The 23539-nt window shown below is 40.7% G+C and overlaps 2 protein-coding genes across 3 annotated transcripts in view; one reads left to right on the top strand and one right to left on the bottom strand.

Moving 5' to 3' along the window:
- Window positions 1–13764, top strand: part of Tmlhe (trimethyllysine hydroxylase, epsilon) — a 64841-nt gene extending 51077 nt beyond the window's left edge. For both annotated transcript variants that reach the window (XM_042667555.1, XM_042667554.1), the window contains 5 exons: window positions 6255–6534; window positions 8760–8879; window positions 10902–11138; window positions 12194–12332; window positions 13188–13764. In XM_042667555.1, the coding sequence (XP_042523489.1) occupies window positions 6255–6534; window positions 8760–8879; window positions 10902–11138; window positions 12194–12332; window positions 13188–13319 (908 nt within the window). In that variant the 3' untranslated portion in view covers window positions 13320–13764. The remainder of the gene's footprint in view (window positions 1–6254; window positions 6535–8759; window positions 8880–10901; window positions 11139–12193; window positions 12333–13187) is intronic.
- Window positions 13765–16737: 2973 nt separating this feature from the next.
- Window positions 16738–18085, bottom strand: LOC122097022 (40-kDa huntingtin-associated protein). The gene has a single exon (XM_042667494.1). The coding sequence runs from the start codon at window positions 17998–18000 to the stop codon at window positions 16864–16866; it is 1137 nt and encodes a 378-aa protein (XP_042523428.1). The 5' UTR covers window positions 18001–18085; the 3' UTR covers window positions 16738–16863.
- Between the last annotated feature and the right edge of the window lie 5454 nt (window positions 18086–23539).

Here is a 23539-nt window from a genome sequence, read left to right as displayed (position 1 = left end):
AATAAAGCAAAATTTTTAAAAGGCAATAAAAAGTCTCCCTAACAAACTATACCAAGCAAAAGAGAAGATTTCAGGGCTTGAAGACAAGCTTAATGAGTGAGAACATTCAGACAATAATAAAGAAATAAGAACTTGTGAACAGAATATGCAAGACTTCTGGGAAACAATACAAAACCAAAACTTACATATTATTGTAGAACATAGTAATAAGGTACAAACTAAAGCCATACATAAACCTGCACGCAGAAAAGACAGCCTCTTTAACAAATGGTGTTGGTTAGACTGTATATCCATATATCTAGTGAGACTACTCTCACCTTGGGCAAAAATCAAATTCAAGATGGATCAAAGTTCATAATGTAAGAGAGCAGGGAAAACACTTGAAGGCCTAGGCAATGGCTTTCTGAATAGGTCTCCAGAAATAAGCACGAATTGACAATTGGAATTACATCAAAGTAAAATTTTTCTGCACATTCAAGTATTGACATTATGAAGAGCCAGTTTACGGAATAGAAGGAAATCTTGCTAGCTATTCATTAGGACAGTTATTTACATCCACAATATATAAAGAACTCAATAATTGAACACCAGAAGTACAATTAATCCTCAGATGGGCAAATGAATTGAACAGATGACAGTCCTACAATGAGAAGAACTGTTGTATAATGACTACATAAGAGCCAAGCTCTGGTAACTCACATCTGGAATCATAGCTACTTAGGAAGCTAAGATTAGAGGATCATGGTTTGAAGCTGGCGCAGACAGGAAAGTCTGTGAAACTCATCTCCAATTAATCATCAAAAAACTGGAATTAGAGCTGTGGCTCAAATAGTAAAGCACTAGCTTTAGCAAAAAAATATGGTCAGGGACAGCACCCAGGTCCAGAGCTCAAGCCCCAAGACTGTCATAATAAACAAACAAACTACAGTGGGAAATCTTCAACTTCCTTAGACATAAGAGAAATGTAAATCAAAACTATATTGAGATTCCATATTACCCCAGCCAGAATGACTATTATTCATGAAAACAAACACTGGCAAGAATACAAAGATAAAAGAAGCCTTATATACTTTTGATTGCAATGTAAATTAATATAGTCACTATCAAAATTAACATAGAGGATCATCAAGATACTTAAAATAAACCTATGTGATCCTACTACACCATTCCTGAACATATATGGAAAAGAATACAAGAATGCATACAATAGAGATACCTGGACAAACATGTTTATACCAGTGCTATTCACAGTAGTTATGTTATAGCAGTCTAAGTGCCCCTGCTAGATGAATGGGCTAAAAACATAGTATAAATACACAATAGAATAATATTTCATAAGGAAAAATTGAATCAGGTTATTTGCTGGAAAATATAAAGAACTAGAGGTCATCATATAGAACAAGATAAGGTCAAATTCGGGGCTGGGAAGGTGGCTCAGTGGTAGAGCACTTGCCTTGCATGCATGAGGCCCTGGGTTCGGTTCCTCAGCACCACATAAGCAAAAAGAAAAAAAAGCCAGAAGTGGCACTGTGGCTCAAGTGGTAGAACGCTAGTCTTGAGCTGAAGAGCTGAGGGACAGCGCCCAGGCCCAGAGTTCAGACCCCACGACCGGACCCCAAAAAAAAAAAAAGATAAGGCCAAACTCAATATTTTCTTTTACATGAGGAATCTAAACCTAAAATAAGTAGTAATAATAATATAGAGAAGGAAGAGACAGAAGAGGAGGAGGAGAAATAATTTTAAAAAAGGAATGTTTGGACTAGCAGGAGGATGAAGGAAAAAGGAGAGGAGTTATAAACATTGAATGTAGTAGACATGCATTATGTGTATCTATGAGAACAGTATAATAAAACTAAAAATGATTAAAAAGGGGGGGGGAGAATAGGATAAGCAAGGGTAATTAGAGGTGTTTTTTTTGTTTTTTGTCGGCCATGGGGCTTGAACTCTGAGCCTGGGCGCTGTCCCTCAGCTCTTCAGCTCAAGGCTAGCGCTCTACCACTTGAGTCACAGCACCACTTCCAGTTTTCTGGTGGTTAATTGGAAATAAGATTCTCACGGACTTTCCTGCCCAGACTGGCTTTGAACCATGATCCTCAGATCTCAGCCTGCTGCATAGCTAGGATTATAGGCATGAGCCACTGGTGCCCGGCTTAAGAGAAGGTAAATTTTATCAACATACATATGCATGTATGGAAATGTCACAGTGAAATTCCTTTGTATAATTTAAATACACTAATAAAAGAGTTAATATGAAAAAATGGAACTTATATATGATGCAGCCCTAATATCCTTGGTACATACCTGAAATCATCATATAAGAGATCCCTGCTCCTTGGTTCTCACTGTGTGAATGCCTGGAGAGCTGTATAATTCATCATGTCCCAGTGTATTTTTTTTCTTTTATCATCCAGTGTGTTCACTTGTAGATTTATAGGCACATTCTAGTTACCACAAATGAGGAAAACTATGCAACCTATGTTTCTTTGGATCTGGCTTACTTCGCTTAATATATTTTTTTCCAAATCTTTCCACTTCCTTATGAATGGTACAATATTCTTTCTGATGGATGAGTAGAATTCCATTGTGTATATATTCTTAGGAGAATATCACAAAGGCTCAGTAGCTATATGCATATGATCATATAAAATATTTATCAAAATCAACTCCAGGAAATGGAAACAAGTTCTTTTTCTTTGTTGCTGTTTTTTTTTCTTTTCTATATGTCTTGTGAGTTCATGTCTTTGGGAGGGTAAGGGGGAACAGAAATGGAGGGGTAGGTTGCTGGGGATGTGCCTTAGTGGTAGAGTGCTTGGCTAGCATGCATGAAGCCCTGGATTCGATTCCTCAGTACCACATAAGCAGAAAAATCCAGAAGTGGTGCTGACTCAAGAGGCAGAGTGCTAGCCTTGAATAAACGAAGCTCAGGGACAGTCCCCAGGGCCTGAGTACAAGTCTCAGGACAGGCAAAAAAAAGAAAAAAAAAAGAAATGGAGGGACAAAGGTTGAACAAATGCAGCAGTGATACTAAACACTATGTTGAAAATGAACTATACAATTTATGGGTGGGGACAGGAGGGAAAAACTGGGGGAAGGAAGGGGTGACATTGTTCAAACGGAAATATACTCTTTACCTGACTTATGTAACTGTAACCCCTCTGTATATCACCTTTACAATAACAATTATGTATACACACATATATATATGAAAGACCCCTGCATACCTATTTATTGTGGCAGATTTTTTTGTATATATTTTTATTGTAAAGATAATGTACAGAGGGGTTACAGTTACATGAGTAAGGTAATGAGTACATTTCCTATCGAGCATTGTTACCTCCTCCTTTGCTTTTCCCCAACCATCCCTACCCTCCCCACCTCTCCAACTCCTCCCTCCCCGCCAAGTTGTAAAGTTCGTTTTCAGCATAGTGTCTTGTACATGTCATTGTAACAATGGGTCAACCTGTATCCTTATTTCAGCATTTTGTTATTTCCTTCACCCTCCCCAAATTAGAAAAATGTATATACAAGATGCAGGACACCGGAATCAAATACAGTGACAACAGGGGTCATACCATGGGGGAGGAACATACAAAAGAAACTAAAAAATCCCATAGTGCATTATAAATACATTAAAAACAACAGCAAGAAAGATAAAAACACTTGAGTCCCAATCTTGGGGTTCATTTTGCTTAGCAACATCTTATATGGTCATATGTACATAGCTTTTGACCTTTTCTGCTTGTCCTAGACATATACTAGTTATTGCAAGTAAGGAAAACCATGGGACCTATGATTCTTTGGGCATGACTTATTTCACTTAATATAATTTTCCCAAGTCTTTCCATTTCCTAACAAATGGGGCAATGTCATTCTTTCTGATGGCAGCATAGAATTCCATTGTGTGTATATGTATATATATAGATATAGATATAGATATCACATTTTCTTGATCCATTCATCTACTGAGGGGCATCTGAGTTGGTTCCATATCTTAGCTATGGTAAATAAATGCTGCAATAAACTTAGTTGTGCTGGTAGCTTTAGTATGGCCTTGTTTATGATCGCTTGCGTAAATGCCCAAAACTGGGATTGCTGGGTCATAGGGGAGCTCTATGTGGAGTCTTTTGAGGAACCTCCGTACTGCTTTCCAAAGTGGTTGATCAAGTTTACATTCCCACCAACAATGCAATAGGGTTCCCTTCTGGCCACATCCCCTCCAGCATCTGTTGTTATTAGATTTCTTGATTATAGCCATTCTAACTGGGGTGAGGTGGAATCTCAATGTTGTTTTGATGTGCGTTTCTTTTATTGCTGGAGAAGTTGAGCATTTCTTCATGGGAATCTCAATGTTGTTTTGATTTGCATTTCTTTTATGGCAAGAGAAGTTGAGCATTTCTTCATGCATCTATTGGCCATTCTTATTTCCTCTTCAGAGAAGTTTCTCTTTAAGTCTTTAGCCCACTTGTTAATCAGGCTGTTGTTTCTTTGTGGATTTGTTGTTGGGGTTTAAATTTTTTAAGTTCTAAGTATATTTTAGACATGATACCCTTGTCTGTTGTGTTGTTGTGGCAGTTTTCAATAACCAAGTTATAGAATCAGCATGGATAGCCATCAGAAATAATCATGAAAAATGTTGTATATACACATGTAGTTTTCTTTATTCATAAAATGAACAAACATTACATTTTCAGGAAAGTGGAAGGAACTGTAGATTATCACGTTAAATGAAATTAGCCCATACTCAGGAAGATAGCACCTCATATTCTCTCTTATGTGTGAAATTTATTTTTTTTTGGGGGGGGGGGGTCCGTTCATGGGGCCTGAACTCTGGGCCTGGGCGCTGTCCCTCAGCTCTTCAGCTCAAGGCTAGCGCTCTACCACTTGAGCCACAGCGCCCTTCCAGCTTTTTTCTTTTTTGCTTATGTGGTGCTGAGGAATCGAACCCGCAAGTGCTCTACCACTGAGCCACCTTCCCAGCCCCATGAAATCTATTTTTTAAAAAGACATGTATATATGTAAATGTCACAGTGAAACTATTTTGTACAGTTAATATACACTATAATATACACTAAAAGCATATACATATAAAAATGATAAAATGATTTTTAAATGTTGATATGGTACAATGTTATATGTATATATATATGTATATATATATACATTTATTTTAGTAAATAGTATATGTAGAAAACAGTAATAATGCCATACTGTCAGCCATAGTTTCATCTGGGTGCTATTAATTTCCTATTTTTATGCTTTCTAAATCATTTACAGAACCCATGGTACTTTTTGTCAAGGGGACAGAGGGAAGGAGAGAAGGAGAATGAAAAAGAAAAGATATCTTTTATTCCTCTTGATTCTTCTTTTGCTAATCCTTTAGTTTTTCTAGAGCATGTTGGTGTGTTAATTTTAAGTGTTACTGCACAGTGAGCAAAATCGCTTATGAAGTCTCTTTATCATGTTGTGTTGATATCATATTATGAGACAGAATTACCTTAAGTCACTGAAATGCAGTACTGAAGTGTCAGAAACAGGAAGGTAAAATTCTAGTTCACATGATTGTGGGACAGCTTGAGCATCCTTACTCTGAAAATCTGAACTCTTAAGTGTTCCCAAATTTCATAGTCTATGCAAATATTCTAAAATGTGACAAAATCCAAAATCTCAAACACTTCTGATCCCATACAATAATCAACCTATATTCATATGTTGTGTGATCTTGAGCCACTGTGTGTTTCATTACACTATCTGTGTAATGAAGATTAGTCCTTTCTAGGTCAAAGATTCTAAGTGGAAGATAAAGATTGACAACAGGGGTCTCCACTTAGAAGACTAAAAACCGTACTGAGTTTGTCATTCTTTGGTGACCTAATGCATGTTCCAGAAGATCCTTTACTATGTAGCTATAAAACGATCAAGTTATTTACCTTCTTGGAAGATTCTCTTGTTTATGAAGTCATTTATTCCTTCATGCCACTCAACTCACAAACATTTCTATCTCCAAAACATTTTAGGCACTTATTGTATTTGGTTTCATAAATGATACCATACAGGATAACTAACTACTAAGAATTAACTTTTTTTGAGACAGTCTGACGATATAGCCCATAATTTGCTAATGCTTATTATGCACTTTATGCTACCTTCATAAACACAATCCTGCCTTGGCCTCTTGAGTGCTGGGATTACAGGCATAAGAATCACCATTCTTAACCAGTAAAATTTTAATGCCTCTTATTTTTTTTCCTACAAAGGGCCAGATGGTCATGTGACTAGATATGATTTGGATTGGCTGGTGAAAAATAGCTATGAAGGACAGAAACAGAAGGTTATCCAACCTAGAATATTATGGAATGCTGAAATCTACCAGCAAGCCCAAATTCCATCTGTTGATTTCCAGAGTTTCTTAGAAACCAATGAGGGACTGAAGATGTTTCTACAAAACTTTCTGCTGTATGGAATTGCATTTGTAGAAAATGTTCCTCCCACTCAAGAGCACACAGAAAAGTTGGCAGAAAGGATCAGCTTAATCAGGTAATTTATTAGATTTATGAACTCTACAGTAATTAATTGCCAGAGCATCAGCACCAATGAAAAAGTAAAAAGAATAAGCCCTCATTTACAATCCAACATCTTTTAGGGCCTGAATAAGGAGACTCTCACTCACAAAGCTTTCTTTGAGGACTAGATTTCTAATCTCTAAAGACATTTATACACTACATGTAATCAAGACTTTAAAATCACTGGTATATTTTTGTAGCTCTTACTATCGCTGTTATCAAAGTTATCATTATAGCTTAGAATGAACATTACAATAAAGAGAACTGGAAAGTAATTTGAATTCTGCTATCAAGCACTTGTATTACCACAGGTAAGTCCTTTCTCTCTCTCTTTCTCTCTCTTTCTCTTTCTCTCTCTCTCTCTCTCTCTCTCTCACACACACACACACACACACACACACACACACACAATGTGCACGCACATACATGCACACTCAATCCCTTACTGTCCTCTATTTTCCCATCTGTTTAAAAAGGATTGAGTAATATGCCATCTTATAGTTTTGATCTGTGATAGCCAGGTCTTTATTCAGAAATTGATTGTTATCTATGTGCCTTTAAAAAATCATGTAGAATTTAATCAGCACATTTGCACTTATTATTTTATGTTGGTCACTATAGTAACCATGATAATTGTGAGATTTGTCTCCTATTTTACTCATGGGACACCTAGTATTGGTTTTATTACCATTCTACATTTCTACTTGACATATAGATTTATCTTCTGTATTATTTAATGTACTATAAACCTACTTCATTAGTTATTGTCTTTTCTCTATTATGACCCAGATGTAATACATTTTATAGCATATAGTATGCATTATATATGTAGGTATGTATATATATGTACATATATATATATATATATATATATATTCCCTGTGCTAATAGAGCATAATTTGAAAAGTATTCCTTTTGAAATACAAACAGTAAAATAAACATGGTAAGCAATAAATTGAAAGGACTTTAAAAACCCTTCAAAAAGAACATTTCCTATTTTCACTTCAGAGAATAAATTCTGAAAACTAAAGAATTAAACTGACCTTTAGTCAGCTCTAAGTGGGGAAAATATGTGCAAAATCAAAATCTGTCATACTTACCTCAAGGAGCAATGCAATAAAATACAGTAAACCTCACTAAATACTTGTAACGCAAAACACCCTTTTTTCTTTTCCTTATTCATCCATGTCCAAAAGATAAATGGAGATCTACTATTAGTCACTTCTATGTCATCTTAATAATATGGAACTGTTTAGTTGCCTTTAAAGGCTTGATTATCCAAGATATTAGAAAATTAGCATTACTATTACAAAATAATACTTAAGATGACACCTATTAAAATTAAGTAACACATTGCTTCTAGAAGTAGCTATGCTATCTTTTATTATGAAAGGAAGTTAAACACAGAAAATGAGAAGGCTATTAAAAGTAGGCATATAAACTGGGTGACAATAGTTCACACCTGTAATCCCAGCTACTTGGGAGATGGAGATTGGGAACATCATAGTTTGAAGCCAGTCCAGGCAAGAAAGTTCACAAACCCCCATCATAATGAATAGCTGGGTGCAGTGGTGCACACCTGTCATCCCAAATATAGTGAGAAGAATAAAATAGATGCATCACAGACAAGGGAAGCCCCAACAAAAACCAAGACCCTATCTCAAAAATAACCAAAGCAAGCCAGATGCCAGTGGCTCATGCCTATAATCCTAGTTACTCAGGAGGCTGAGATCCAAGGATCCGGTTTAAAGTCATCCCAGACAGACAAATCTGTCAGACTCCTATTTCCAATTAACCAACAAAGAACTGTGTCTCAAGGGGCAGAGCATGAGCCTTGACCAAAAAAAAAAAAAAAAGCTGAAGGACTGGCAAAAAAAAAACCCAAAACAATAAATAAGTAACCAGAGCAAAAAAGGATGGAGGTGTGGCTCAAGTAGTAGAGTGATTACCTATTAAAAGTGTGACACTCTGAATTCAAACTTCAGTAACACCAAACAATAGTCGGATGTAGGTATATAAGCAAAGTGTAATTATTCTCTAAGCTTTTGAAATACATTACGCTTCTTAGTTCTACCTTCAACTTCCTAGAATATTAATGGGTGACAGAGTTGTCCGGACTGAGGTTGTACTTAACTGTCAAGTTCACCTTTTAGATAGAACCACAGATACTATTATTTAGGTCTTTATTTCATTTAACAGAGAAACCATCTATGGAAGGATGTGGTATTTTACTTCAGACTTTTCCAGAGATGACACTGCATATACCAAGCTAGCTCTGGACCGACATACTGACACTACCTATTTCCAAGAGCCCTGTGGGTAAGTGGATTAGGCTCTTCCAGTCCTTATATATAATGGTCTTGAGTAGTCTTTTAATCAATTTCAATTCTATCATATCAATTGCTGTGAATTCATATGACTTTCTTTTTCTTTCTAGAAACATGAGCAGTTTGAAATACCATATCTGAGTCTTCTTTAGGCTCATGTAATAAAATTTTAAGTGATTGAAAGCTAATCACCTTACTACAAAAACTGTCTTAATCTTGTTAAATTTATATTTTAATGTAATTACAACTTCCTTAAAAACTACAAATTATGTTTTATAATTTGTACACTTTTCTCACATTTAGTTATTTCATTGCAAAGTAGTTAGCCCTGCAAACACTGTTGTTTTGAGAATGGTATTAAGGGGAATTTGAGTTTGATGAATAAGAACTTGGAAATAAGTAATAGCTGAAAAGAAACCTTTTTCCACATCAAATCAGTAACTATTGTGCCAAAGATGATAATGTTAGACATAACTTTCCTATGATTTTCCTCTTCATATGTATGATAAGCTGTGACAAAGATATTAGTAAAGTGAGTATACATACATATGGATTATAAGATAGCACAAAAGAGTGATTGCATTAATTTCCTTTTCACCTATAGACTACAAAGTCAACCCCTAAGACTATTAAATAATCCTGACCTAGAAGTTTCACAGAATGTTCAAAATGATCATAATTGATCCTTTCTCTTTTGTTTTTCAGTTAGATTCTTCTCCAATTATTTATTTATTTATTTTTGTGCCAGGCCTACAGACTGAACTCAGGGCCCAGGCACTGTCACCGAGCTTCTTTTGCTCAAGGTTAGAGCTCTAGCTTGAGCCACAGCACTACTTCCAGCATTTTCTGAGTCATGTATTGGAGATTCTTGAGTCTCATGGACTTTTCTGCCCGGGCTGGCTTTGAACCATGATCCTCAGATCTCAGCCTCCTGAGTAGCTAGGATTACAGGCATGAGCCATCAGTGCCTGGCTTGATTCTTCTTAATTTTATTCATTCAGGCTCTCCTTACATTTTTTTATTTCACTTTGTGTTACTTTTCCTCACTTTTGAACTTTTGGTTAATTACTATTTTATTTTCCCTCATTAATTTCAAAATTCTTTTGTTTTTCAATCCTTTCCCTGTTAACATATAAATGATTTGACTATTTCAACATGTCCCTAAATAAAACTTATTCAACCACTCACACTTCATCATCCAATTACACATCTGCCTGCATTCTGTATCATACATAGTAAATACATTTCTTAACTTCAAAGTTTCTCACAGGAGGAACCTAGAGTTATTCTAGATTCTTATCAGTCCTTCATCTTTCAAATTGTTCTGCAAAGTTTTTTTGCTTAGCTTGAGTACCACCTGCTTATCTTTCACACTACCACTAAAATCAAGTCTTTAAAATGTTAATGTGCCCATATAATTGCAATTTAAAGCCATTTGTTATTCTCCAAAGATCAGTAGGAACTTCTTACTCTCTTCCTTTAGTATACTTTGTTTTTTACAAGCAACTTTGGTCATGCTTTTGCCTCTTCCTAGAATGATCTCTGCTCATGCCAGGGTCTTTCCACTCCTAATTCTTGCTCAGTCTTTAAAATTAAACGAAGCCCTCCCTCCTTCCCTCAAATATTTCTCTATACAATGAATTAAAAAGAGCAGATCATTCCTTTTTATGGTACTTACTTTATCTTGTATACAACTTTATTATAGTACCCATCATTTTACTGGTACTGGTTTTATCTCTTCTAACTATAGCATGAGCTTTTAAAAGTAGAGGCTCTATCTTATTTGTATTACTGGGTCATAACATATATAGGCTTTAATACATGTTGTGTATATTTGGTAGAAACCTATAGTAGCATTAATATTTCAAAGTACAACAATATGAAGGAAAAATAATTGGGAAGTGGAATTTCATTCTTCATTAAAAGAAAATGAAACAAAAGAATATTCAAGAATTTTGGTGTGTTCTCTTTTATCCACTGAACAAAAGAATTTACTTTTCTTTTCCTTCTTTAGCATTCAAGTGTTTCATTGTCTTAAGCATGAAGGAACAGGTGGCAGAACACTGTTAGTAGATGGGTTCTATGCAGCAGAAAAGGTACTTCAAAAGGCACCTGAGGAATTTGAACTCCTTAGCAAAGTGCCATTGAAGCATGAATATATTGAAAATGTTGGAGAATGTCATAACCACATGATTGGGGTTGGGCCACTCTTAAATATCTACCCATGGAACAAAGAGCTCTATTTGATCAGGTGAGTACCAAAGAACTATGCTGCAGTGTATTTACCATATATTAACCTCCTAATGTAATAATTCTTAAAATCCTTCTAGCTCCCACATTTTAATCTTGTTATTCTATCGCTCTTTATGTTATATTCTTATTATAGTTCTAATAAACAGGCCAAAATAAATAAATAATAGTAATAGTAAAAAAACAACAACTAGTAAATAGGCCAAAAGTCAGAGAATAATCCATTTGGGGGGAATGATACATAATGGAGGTGATACTCTTAAAATGAAACCATGTAATAAAATAAAAAAGAAGAATAGCTATTCAGTTGGCCACATAGTTAGTATACCCAGAGGTCTGATGAAAATTTATGCCTCTAGAAAATATTTATGTAAAGAATCTCAGTAAAGATTTTTCATCCAGGCTCTGGTGGCTCATGCCTGTAATTCTATCTATTCAAGAGGCTTTGTTTATGCAGCCTCACTTTCCCACTTCAGTTTGATGAACAGGAAGCTCAAATCTTTTAGCAATGCTTCAATTAACTTTGATCAATAAGATTTATGCCATGAAGTATACTTTAAATAAAGTGCCATATCCTAAGGCAGAAGAAACAATCTGGAATTAAAATTATATTCCCTATGCCAAGATTCTCCAAAGAAAAACAAAATATAATCATCAGTAGAATTCCTCTCTCTGATCCTCAATTCCTAAGCGAATTTTTGCTTTCTTATCACATCATCTATAAAAGAAGTACTTAGCCAGGTGCTGGTGGCTCACGCCTGTAATCCTTGCTACTCAGGAGGCTGAGACCTGAGGATCAAGGTTCAAAACCAGCTCGGGCAAGAGTCAAGAGTCGATGAGACTCTTATCTCCAATAAACAACCAGAAAACCAGAAGTGGTGCTGTGGTTCAAGTGGTAGAGTGCTTGCCTTAGCTGAAGAGCTGAGGGATAGCACCCAGGCCCAGACTTCAAGCCTATAACCAACAACAACAAAAAAGTACTTAAGAAAGAGAAACATTAGCTAAAAATAGTCAACAATGTTCGTGTGTCTGAGATATTTCTGATGATTCTGTTAGGTACAACAACTATGACCGTGCCGTCATCAATACTGTACCTTATGATGTTGTCCATCGTTGGTATACAGCACACCGGACTCTGACAGTTGAGTTGCGAAGACCTGAGAATGAGCTTTGGGTCAAACTAAAACCTGGAAAGGTGGGTCCTAAACTTTAAAAATGTCTAGTAAATTTGTTTTACCAAACCAGTGAAGGATATCTGTTTAATATGTGTCACAGTGCTAGAAAGAAAAAAGAGAAGTCCTGCCACTAACTTACTGAATGATGAGAAATTTAGCTAAAAGATCCCTAAGATTCCTTCCAGCTTTATTTCATTTGTGTTTAGGGCAGGGAATAACTTGGGAGATGGGTTCACACTTAGTGCCTCATGCTTGTTAGGCAGGCACTCTACCACAAAGACATGTTCCTAGCCCTTTTTTTCACACTGATTAGTTTGATAAAGGCTAAGGGTTTTTACCAGGCCCCAACCAGACTTCAATACTACTTTCCACTGTAGCAGTGATGAGAAGCACATGGCACTGCACCCACTGTTAGTTCTATAACTTTTTGCCCCCACTGGCCTCAAACCATGATTCTTCTGATCTCATTCTTTCAAGTAACTGGGATTACAGACATGAGCCACCACATCCAGTTCATTTTTCAAATCTTGATATTTCCTCTGGGTGAAAAATATATTCAGCTTATCATAATGAAACAGTAGTTTACCTTTTGAATAAGTATAGAGTAAGAAAAAGATGGAATCCAGTTACATAATTTAATTGGAAAACAGAATAATTGTTTAAGAAATGAGCTCCCTAAATGCAGGTCCTATTAGCAAATATTGTTTTTATAACTTCTTTTGAGGCTATTATGTATAGGATTATACACATCTTAGTCTCAAAAGTCTACATAATCTCAAAAGAAAAGTATCTCATTGAGAATAACCACAGAACTTAAATTTGGTCTCTCTTGGTTTAGGATTTTTGATAGTGTTTTCTCTTTTACCCATTTGCAGGTACTATTCATTGACAACTGGCGAGTCCTACATGGTAGGGAATCCTTCACTGGCTACCGGCAACTCTGTGGCTGCTATTTAACACGAGATGATGTATTAAACACTGCTCGTCTCTTGGGGCTTCAGGCTTAAAATTGACAGCACTGGGTTTATGAATATACTTAGCATCTTGGCCACCAGAATTTCCTATAAACAGAGTAATAAGTCAGAACTTACCTTACATGGTTTCCTTAATCTGTCCAACAAAACAGAAGCTATGTAATTCTCTAATAGAGGAAACCTGTTAGAGAAATGAGGTTTCTGATTTATCTAACATCAGCCATCTAGTGGAAGAGCCATTTTCTCGTTATAACATAAGCCTACTTGTTTTATAAACCTTTTGATATGACTTTATTTTACTTTATCAATACAACATATATAGTAAAAAGAAATCAATTACATTTATTGAGTGAAACTTCTTTCAATTTAATCCCTTAGAATACAATGCACTCTAAAAATGAAAAAGTATTGATAAAGCAAAACTTGCTAAATTTTTGGCCTTAGCATCCATGTATGAGACAATATATGGCTACTTGTATTTCTGTGTGGTTATTTCACTTAACACGTCTTCTAGTCCTATCCATTCCAACAAATGAAAGGTATCACTTTTCTTTTTTATAAATGAATACACACACACACACACACACACACACACACACAGAGTTTGCTTCATCATTCACAGGCATTTAGGCTGATTCCATATCATATCTATTGTGAATAATGCATCACAGGAGTATGTGGGTATTCTCTGATGTGCTGATTTCTTTTGGATGTACACCTAGAAAGCAGTAGCTGGATGATATAGTAGATTACTAATTTTTTGAGGAATTCCCATACTGTGTTCAATAGTGGCTATGCTAATTTATATTTCTACCAAGAGTATATAATATTTCCTTTTTTATAATTCACTAACACTTATTATTTTTGTACTTTTTATAACAGCCATTCTGACTGCAAAAAGAGTATTTCTCATTGTGGCTTAGATTTGCCTTTTCCTCATAACTACTCATATTGAGTTTTCATATACTTGCTGGAAATTTGTACATCTCATTTTAACAAATATCAATCTAGGACAATAGCCCTTTTTGTCTGTTGCTGTTTCTGCTTTAGGGATATTGAGGTTGTTTTTTTTATTTCTCAATTTCATGTTTCTTTGAGACAAGGTCTCACTATGTAGATCAAACTGACCCTAAACTGACTATGTAGCTCCAAACTGGCCTCAAACAAACTCAAATCCTTCTGCCTTGACCTCCACAGGATGGGATTATAAACCTGCACCACCATGGCAGCTATTGTTGATTTTTTAATGACATCACTGATATTGTTCCTATTGAAATCTGCAGTTTGCTTACAAGTTGTAAGCATCACACTGCTTCAGATGTATGCCTGATGAATAACTGCTATCATACTGCAGGTTAACATTCACTCAATTGTTTGCTTTGCTGTGAGCCTTAACACCCTTAAAATTGTCCAGGACGCATTGATAATCATTATATTAGATATTAAGTGCAAGAAATGTTAGAAAATGAATAACATGGAATCATCTATTCCTTACCTATCAGAGGGATGACATTATCACATCATATAGCCTGTGAAAAAGTCCAGTGTTCATTCCTCACTCTCCCTCCATTGTGCAAGCAGGTTACACAAGAAACCTAAATCAAAATGTCATCACCAGGCGTGAACCATAAGCCTAAGCTTTTCTGTTAGAAATGTAACAGGGGCTGGGAATATAACTTAGTAGTAGAGTGCTTGCCTAGCATGCATGAAGCCATGAGTAAAATTCCTCAGTACCACATAAACAGAAAGGGCCAGAAGTGGTGCTATGGCTCAAGTGGTAGAGCACTAGCCTTGAGCAAAAGAAGCTCAGGGACAGTGCCCAGGCCCTGAATTCAAGCCCCTGGACTAGCAAAAAAAAAAAATTAAGAAGGTAGGTACGTAGGTCTGTAGGCAGAGTTGAGAAGAATATTCCAGAAAACCCAGAAATATTCACCCTCTCTACCTTTGCAATCAGTTGAACATCTGAAGACTCAGTAGGACCCCTCCTGGTATCAAAATGACAGTAGAGAAATGAACATTATGGCTGGGGCTTCTCCTGGACTTGACATTACTTTCACAGTTAAAGTAGAAATGGAATCAGAAAAGCAATCCATTTTGAGACACTTAACATAGCCTCACTCCTAGAAAGCACCTTAAATATCTCACTCAAAAGATATGATTTTAAAGCCGGGTGCCAGTGGCTCACGCCTGTAATCCTAACTACTCAGGATGCTGAGATCTGAGGATCCAGGTTCAAAGCCAGCCCGGGCAGGAAAGTCCTTGAGACTCTTATCTCCAATAAACCACTCAAAAACCGGAAGTGGCCGTGTGGCTCAAGCAGTAGAGTAGAGCGCTCGCCTTGAGCTGAAGAGCACAGAGACAGCGCCCAAGCCCAGAGTTCAAGCCCCACGACTAACCAAAAAAAAAAAAAAGGTATGATTTTAGCATGTTGCCAGAGCAAATTGCTGAGAAAGAAGTTACATTCTAAACAGTTCCTATTTTATTGCTTTGAAAAATAAAATGACGAATTAGAAAATGGCTAAGTTGTTTTACAATTGGAACAAAAAAAGTTGACGTTTAGTTTTTAACAAACATCTATTAATTGTACATAATGACATATAGGGTGATATTTCAACATATTCATGACACTTGACAAAGGAATGAAATCTTGTTTGACAGTTGGCCACCTTGCATATAAGGGATCCCACCATACAAAGAAAGCCATACTGCTTCTGCATACAACTAAAATTTGCATGAAAATCACAGAACGCCTCTCAGAAGGGATCATATAATTTCCAATGCAGCTAAGTTAACTGGTGCTGGAACTGTTGAACTGAACATCTTTATGTAAGCTAATAAAGCTTGATCCTTGATCTAAGGCTCTAATGCCAACAAGAATGCAAGATATACAATGAGTCCCACGAACATGTATAGTAGATACAATGTGAAACTTGGTGGCCAAGAAGACAAAGCTATGGGCTTATGGGAGTCATGATGAGGACATACTGTTGATGCACTTAAAGACTGCAAATGCAACTGATCTCTAGGAAACAAAATAGGAATGGAGGAAAAAGGAAGAGGCCTGAAAAACTCCCATCCCTCATGTTGCTGTTTTGGAACAGAGCCACTTTCTCCACTGCACTGATTAGTCAAAACGATCTACTGTGGCCTGTAAAATCCTAGCTACTCAGGAGGCCGAGATCTAATTCTAAGCCAGACCAGGGAGAAAAGCAAAAAGTCAGACGGGGATCCTTGGTTCAAGTGGTAGCACACCAGCCTTGAGGGAAAAAGTCAAGGGAGCTAGAGGCCTGAGTTCAAGTTCCGGGGTACCAACAAGCACACACATACACCAACAGGACCTACCTATTATGCTTTGTTCCCACCCTGCTGCCTTAAATTGGGCATCTAGAAGCTATCTTTCAGTCCATGAATCACGCCCAAGGTGACGATGGGAATGACAGACAACACAGGAGCAAGAAGACCATCTTTTATTTCTCCCCAGTGGCAAAGTGGGGAGGGGAGGGGAGGGGAAAGGTACTGGGCGTGCTGTGGGGTGGTTGGGTCTCTGGCAAAAGGGCATCTCGGTTGCTGGGATTCATCAGACGCCCTGTCCCGAGGGGGAGATGGTTTCTTGCAAAACTAGGTGAAGGAGGTGGTTCTGCTCGGCACTCAGCAGTGGCCACATCTCCACCTGCAGCGACTTGACGGCTTCCGTGTCTTTCTCATGGGTGGCCATGACCAAGGACTGCAGCAGCAAGAACAGCTCCTCAGGAAGCTGGCCGCTGCTGCTGTCCTGGCAGTGGCTGTCGAAGGCCTCCCAGGAGTACCTCTCCAGGGTCTGGGCGTGCTCGGGCAGGAGCTTGGCGGGTGGCGGCTGCAGGAGCAGCAGCAGCAGTACGCGGGACACCTCGCACCGGGCCAGCACGTCCGAGAAGGCGCCCAGCGTGGCGGGGGAGGGCGCGGCCGAGCCCGAGTTCGCGGGGAGCGGCGCAGAGGCCGCACCGGGTCCCGGCTGCTGGGGCGGCGACGGCGGGGGCGGCGGCAGGGGGTGGCTGCCATGGTCGCGCGCCAGGCGCTGCATGCGCGTGAAGACCGCCAGGGCACCGGTGTAGTCTCGCGCCAGCAGCTGGCACGAGGCAGCGTCGCCAAGCGCCTGCAGCGCGGCCAGGGGCAGCTGGGGCAGGTGCAGCTGGGCGGCGCGCTGGAAGTGGCCGGCGGCGGCGGCCGGCTGGCCGAGGTCGCGCAGGGCGGCGGCCAGTTCCAGGCACAGGGCGGCGGCGGCGGCCGGCTGGCCCAGCTCCAGGTGCAGGCGCACAGCGGCGCTCAGGGCGCTAGCGGCCGCCTGCAGAGCTTCGCCGTAGGCGGCGGGGCAGACCAGGCGCTGCCGGGCGTCGCACTCCTGGCGCAGGAAGAGGCGCGCGGCCTCGGTCAGGGCCAGCGCCTCCCCGGGCCCGTGGAACAGCGCCTGCTGGCAGCGCGCCACGGCCAGCTGGCACCAGGCCGCGTAGGGCAGGCACTCCTGGGCGCGCAGCTCCCGGCCCAGCTGTCCGAACTGCTCGCCGGCCTCGGCCACGTTCGGCTTCCGCAGGAAACGCTTTTTCAGCTTGTTCGACACCAGCCGGTACCGAGCCAGGAAGTCCCCGGCCTCGGCCCCTGGGCTTACGCCGCCGCCGCCGCCGCCGCCACCTAGGCCCAGGCCGAGGCCGAGGCCCAGGCCTGACGAAGAGGCCGCCATGTCGACCACTCGCCGCTTCCGGGTGAGCGCGCTGACGCAGCGGGCCAGCCGCGACGTGCCGTGCGTCCCCGCGGGGTGCGCGGTAGACCGCCCGCGCTCCCGCCCCGCCGTTGCCTGGCAACCAGCAGGCCGTCCGGGAGGAGGCTGCGAGCGCACGCCGCTCGCAGTCACAGCTGGGGAGGGGGTTGCCCTGGCACCGCCGCTGACGCTCCGCAAATCCGGACCTGGGCCTGGCCGCCGGCTCGCCCTGGGGGCACGAATGACAGCCGGTGGGACGTGGACCCACACCGGCGTGGTCCTCTACGCAAACCCGGCTGGGGCCCTGGGCCGTCCTGACCTGCACACCGGGCCTCCTGGCAGCCCAAGCCACCCCTCCAGCCCCACCCCAATCGCCTTCAGACGTGGGGCCTGCGGGGCCCTCGTCGTGGCTCCCAGCATGCCATCGTCCCGGCAACCTCACCTGGCCTGACTCGGGGGCTGTCTGAGAGCCAAGTGTACCCTGGAGGGCTCCTGTCCCAGCCGCCGCCTGGAAGGGACGCCGGGCACCACAGTGACCCGGTGCCAACTGCCTGCACGCGGGCCTGCCGGCGGCGGGTAATGACCTCACCAGTCCGCCCGAGCCCGTCCGGAAGTGCCGTCGCGCGCAGGTGTCGTCGCGCGCAGGTGCCGTCGCTCCCCGGGAGCCTGCGTCTCCCCTCAGGCGGCGATTCTAGTGCTTCCACCCGACCTGGATCATGCTGGGAAAGGGCAAGGGCCTCCAGCTTGCTGGACAGGTGCTCTGCCTCTGCACTCGGGCCTCCAGCCTCGATCTGCATTGGTTATTTTAGCCGTTGGCTCTTGTTGCATGCCCGGGCAGGCAGGCCTGCGCTGTGATCCCCTTACTTGAGCTTTTGGATGTATGCCACTGTATCCCACCATTGGTGGAGATGGAGACGCACAAACGTTTTGTTTCCTTTTGTTTCCTTTGGGTGCTGATCTGGAGCTTGAACTCGGCCTGGGCACTGTCCCTGAGCCCTGTTACTCAAGGCTAACGTTCTTCCACTTGAGCCACAGCTCTACTTCTGGCTTTTTGGTGACTAATTGGAGTCTCAAAAGTTTTCTTCTTTTTTTTTTTTTTTTTTTTTGCCAGTCCTGGGCACTGTCCCTTAGCTTCTTTTGTTCACGGCTAGCACTCTACCACTTGAGCCACAGAGCCGCTTCTGGCATTTTCTGTGTGTCTGGTACTGAGAAATCAAACCCAGAGCTTCACGCAGGCTAGGCAGCACCCTACCACTTAGCACATTCCCAGCCCTCTCACAAACTTTTTAACATTTTGTGTGCCAGACCTGGGACTTGGACTCAGGGCCTGGACGCTGTCCTTTAGCTTTTGCACTCAAGGTTAACGCTCTACCACTTGAGCCACAATGCCACTTCTGGCTTTTGGGTGATTCATTGGCAATAACAGCCTCATGGATTTCCTTCTGGGCTGGCTTTGAACCTGGACCTTCACATCTCAGACTCCTGAGTAGCTAGGATTACAAGCCTGAGCCCGGCACTAGGCTTGTCTATGACTTTTCATAATTTAAGTATGATGTTTCTCAGCACAAACCTCTACAAGTTTAGGGGTCTTTGGTTATACAAGTTAGTATGTCCATTTTCCTCCCTCTGGGGAGTTCTAAGCCATTATTTCTTTGATATTCCTTTGTCTCTTCTCTCCTTTTAAGGCTCCATGATGTATAGACTTTTGGTTGTTAGTGTCCCAGAAATTCTATATGCTTTCTCCATATTCCACTTTTTGTTACTCTAAGTGGAGGAAGGGGACTGGGGGAGGGTCAGCCAGACTCAGTGTCATTGAGCATGTTCACAGTGCCCTGCAACATTTACCACCATCTGCTTCCAAGGCATTTTCTCTACCCAAAAAGGACCCCCATATGCACAACCTGCCAAGGAATGGGAAACCTTTTCTCTACTAGCAGTCTTTAGGTATTTATCACATCACTCACTGGGCTATACACAATAATCAATGCAGACAGAAGTCTGCAGATGGGTAGCCTAGGACAAACATATATGTCTGTCCCAGCATCTTCCAAACTCCCGGAATGATGACATATGTTGGGTCTTGGTCCACCCCATGAAAGATGGACAGGGTCCGAGGAAAAGTAAGTGCGGCCACTAGCCCGCTCCCCAGCCTCCCCTAGCCCGGGAGACAATCAGATGCAGCGGGGAGTCAAGTCAAGCAGGAAAACTCGTTTATTAACACAAAGCAAGCACTTTTTAAAGCAGAAAAGACCGGGTGGCATGGGAAGGGAAGGAACCAATCACTGTAAAGGTTGCACCCTATCATGCACCTAAGCTTCCATGGGCTGGTTAGGCACTGAACCTAAAGCAAATCGAGTTCTGCCAACTCAACTCCCTCTCAGCGCCATCTTTGCTGCCCACATGCCCCATAGACATAGCTGCTCTCTATGCCCACCCCCACCTCCAACTACACCTTCCTCACATTTGGCAGCCTCAAATCTGTTTTTTGACGGTACAGGACAAGCTGTTCTGGACATTTTTTATAGATGGATCATATGGTAAGCATATGTTATTTTTTGTCTGCCTGCTTTCACTTAGCATCATGAATTCCTTATGGTTCATCCAGGTTGCAGTATGAAGCACTCTACTGCATGTACAGACCACATTTTGTATATCCACTCAGAAAGTCATGGGAAACTGAGTGAATGACACCTTTTGGATATTTTAACAGTGTGCTCAGGAGCACACCCTGCTGAGCAGGGAGCCTTTTGTGTGATGAAATATTTTCAATTATGACATAAAACCACAAAACACCTAGGAACAAAATTATCAAAAGAAGTGTAATACTTATGCAATGGAAAGTATATAATGTTTGTTAGTAAAATGGAGGAGAATGGAAAAGAAATAGTCCAGGCTCAATCGTCAATAGTTGACTGTTTATTGCCAGTGAGGGGTACAGACCTTCCCATGGGTTTGGAGGTTGTGCGAGGGACTGTATTTTGGGGTGGGCTTACATAGGGCTTAACAAGGAAGCAAAGGAGTAAAAAACCGGCTGTAATGACTGGGAGATAAGGGTGGGTACTTTCAGTTAGGTCCAGAATGGAATGTTCCACCTGGTTTGAGGGGCTATTGTCCCCTGGGGAGCAAGAGTGGTGTACTTGCCCAGGCCTAGATTGGAACTTGCCTTCAGACAGGCATGTGGTCAAGCCTGTTCATGTGCACCTGTTGTCTTGCTTGACCTGGGGGAATAAGGTGGGAGTCAGTCCTTCAATCTTGCTCAGGAAAGTTAAAGATCTAAATAAATAGGACTTCCATCCTCCTGGACTTAAAACTGAGTATTTATTAGAGGCAATATTCTTCATATCGATTTACAGAGTCAACAAATCCTTTATCAATTTCACAAAGTGTTTTGCAGAAGTTTCTAAACTAACCCTAAAATATATCAAGAAAAGAAAACAGACCAAACATTTTTTCATAAATAAGCAAAATGTAGGAGTATTATTTTCCCTAAAACATTTTATTAGCATATATTTATTGTACAAATAATTGGTTTTATATGGCATTCCCAAACATGCCTTGCTATTTACTTTAGCATCGTTGGTACCAAAATACCTAAGAAGAACAAAGATTTATGTTGCTTCAGTCCATTGTTACTTGTCCCCATATACTTGAGCAAAACATCATCTTGATAATGTTAGTCTGTCCTCCATTTGGGGCTTGACAGGCCCTCAGCACGTATCTCTGCATCAGCAGAATACCCTCCACCCAGACCTAAACTCCACCCTACCTGTGCACTGTTTTCAGTGACCAGCTGTGCACCAGAGTGCCTCCTGCCTCTAGCCCTGAATATAAGGATATCCCTGGGAAAGAGATAGGCATTATTTTTCTCTCTCTCTCCCATGGAGGAGAAGGCCTCGTCAGACTTAGCTGGCAATAAACTCCTTTTCCTGTGAATGACTGTGTCTATGTGGTCTTCTGGGATGGGTGCTTTCTGATGGGAGTTTGGGGCATAGGAACATTTTTACTTCATAGCAGAAATCAAGTATAGAGTTTGAGGAACGGACAGAGGGCCAGGAAAACTTTCAAAGGAATGCTTGCCGTGACTTACTTCCTCCAGCTATTCCCCATCTCCTACAGTTTCCAGAGCCTCCCAAAATACTACTAATTCAACACATGAGGTGATGGGGAACATTTCACATTCAAACAATAGTACATGACTATAATGGTCTTTATTCCTATTCACTCCTCCAGGTCCCTTTCTTATCTCCCCTCTCAGCTTCCCTCTTCCACATGTATAATAGTCTTCCTTTTACTTTCATTGCTCCATTCCACCAAAATTCACTTATAAAAGAAAATGTGCAACACTTACCTTTGTGAGACTAGCTTATTTTCCTTTACAGGACGATCTTCAGTTCCATCTATTTTCCTGCAAGCAGTATAATTTTATTATTCTTTATGGGTAAATAAAATTCTATTGTAAATACATGTCACATAATCTATATTCATTTGCTGATGGTTAACCTAGGCTGAGTCCATAACTTGGCTTTGTAAAAACTGCATCAATAAACATAGGTAGGTATCTGCAGTAAACTGACTTTGAATTCTTAGGATAAGTTAGAGGGTTTTTTTTTAACCTAGCCATACAAAGATTTCAGTGACACTCAAACCAGAAATAGAAAAGTCAGGGGCTGGGAAGGTGGCTCAGTGGTAGAGCGTTTGCCTTGCATGCATGAGACCCTGGGTTTGATTCTTCAGCCACATAAGCAAAAAGAAAAAAAAGCTGGAAGTGGCGCTGTGGCTCAAGTGGTAGAGCCCTAGCCTTGAGCTGAAGAGCTGAGGGGCAGCGCCCAGGCTCAGAGTTCAGGCCCACGACCGGACCCAAAAAAAAAAAAGTCAATCTTAAAATTCACATTGCAGCACAAAAGACACTAAATGGCCAAAGTAATCTTGAGAAAAATAGAAATGCTAGAGGTATTACTGCACCACATTTTATACCATAGAATTATAGCAACAAAACCAATATGGAACTGGCACAAAAAAACACAAATGTAGATGAGCAGAATAGATTAGGGGAATCAGAAATGAGCCTACACAGCTGCAGCCATGTGGTTCTTGACAATGGTAACAAAAAACATACATTTGAAAAAACACAACCTCTTTAACAAGTGATTCTAGGAAAATTGAATGTACACATGTATGAGATTGAAATCAAAACTGTATCTTTCACTTTGTACAAAATCAATTCAAAATTAATAAAAGACCTTAATGTAAGAAAAGGCACTTCTATGAAGGAATTTGATATATGTACCTACATTAACAAATCAGTGAGATCTCAAATAGCTAATCCTGCACCTTAAGATAATAGAAAAGCATAAATTATGAAGCCATATAAAAATGAATGGAATAAAATGCAATAAAGATCATCACTGAAATTAGAGAACTGGAAAGCAGGGCTGAGCGTGTACATCAGTGGTAGAGTACATATCTAGCATGTGTGAGGCCCTTAGTTTGATCCTCAACACAACAAAACAAAACAACAAAA

This window comes from Dipodomys spectabilis, unplaced genomic scaffold (genome assembly GCF_019054845.1).
Source record: "Dipodomys spectabilis isolate Male_0828 unplaced genomic scaffold, ASM1905484v1 ptg000411l, whole genome shotgun sequence".
Lineage (NCBI taxonomy): Eukaryota > Metazoa > Chordata > Mammalia > Rodentia > Heteromyidae > Dipodomys > Dipodomys spectabilis.
The sequence above is the reverse complement of the archived record's forward strand: the minus strand, read 5'-3'. Positions and strand labels throughout refer to the sequence as shown.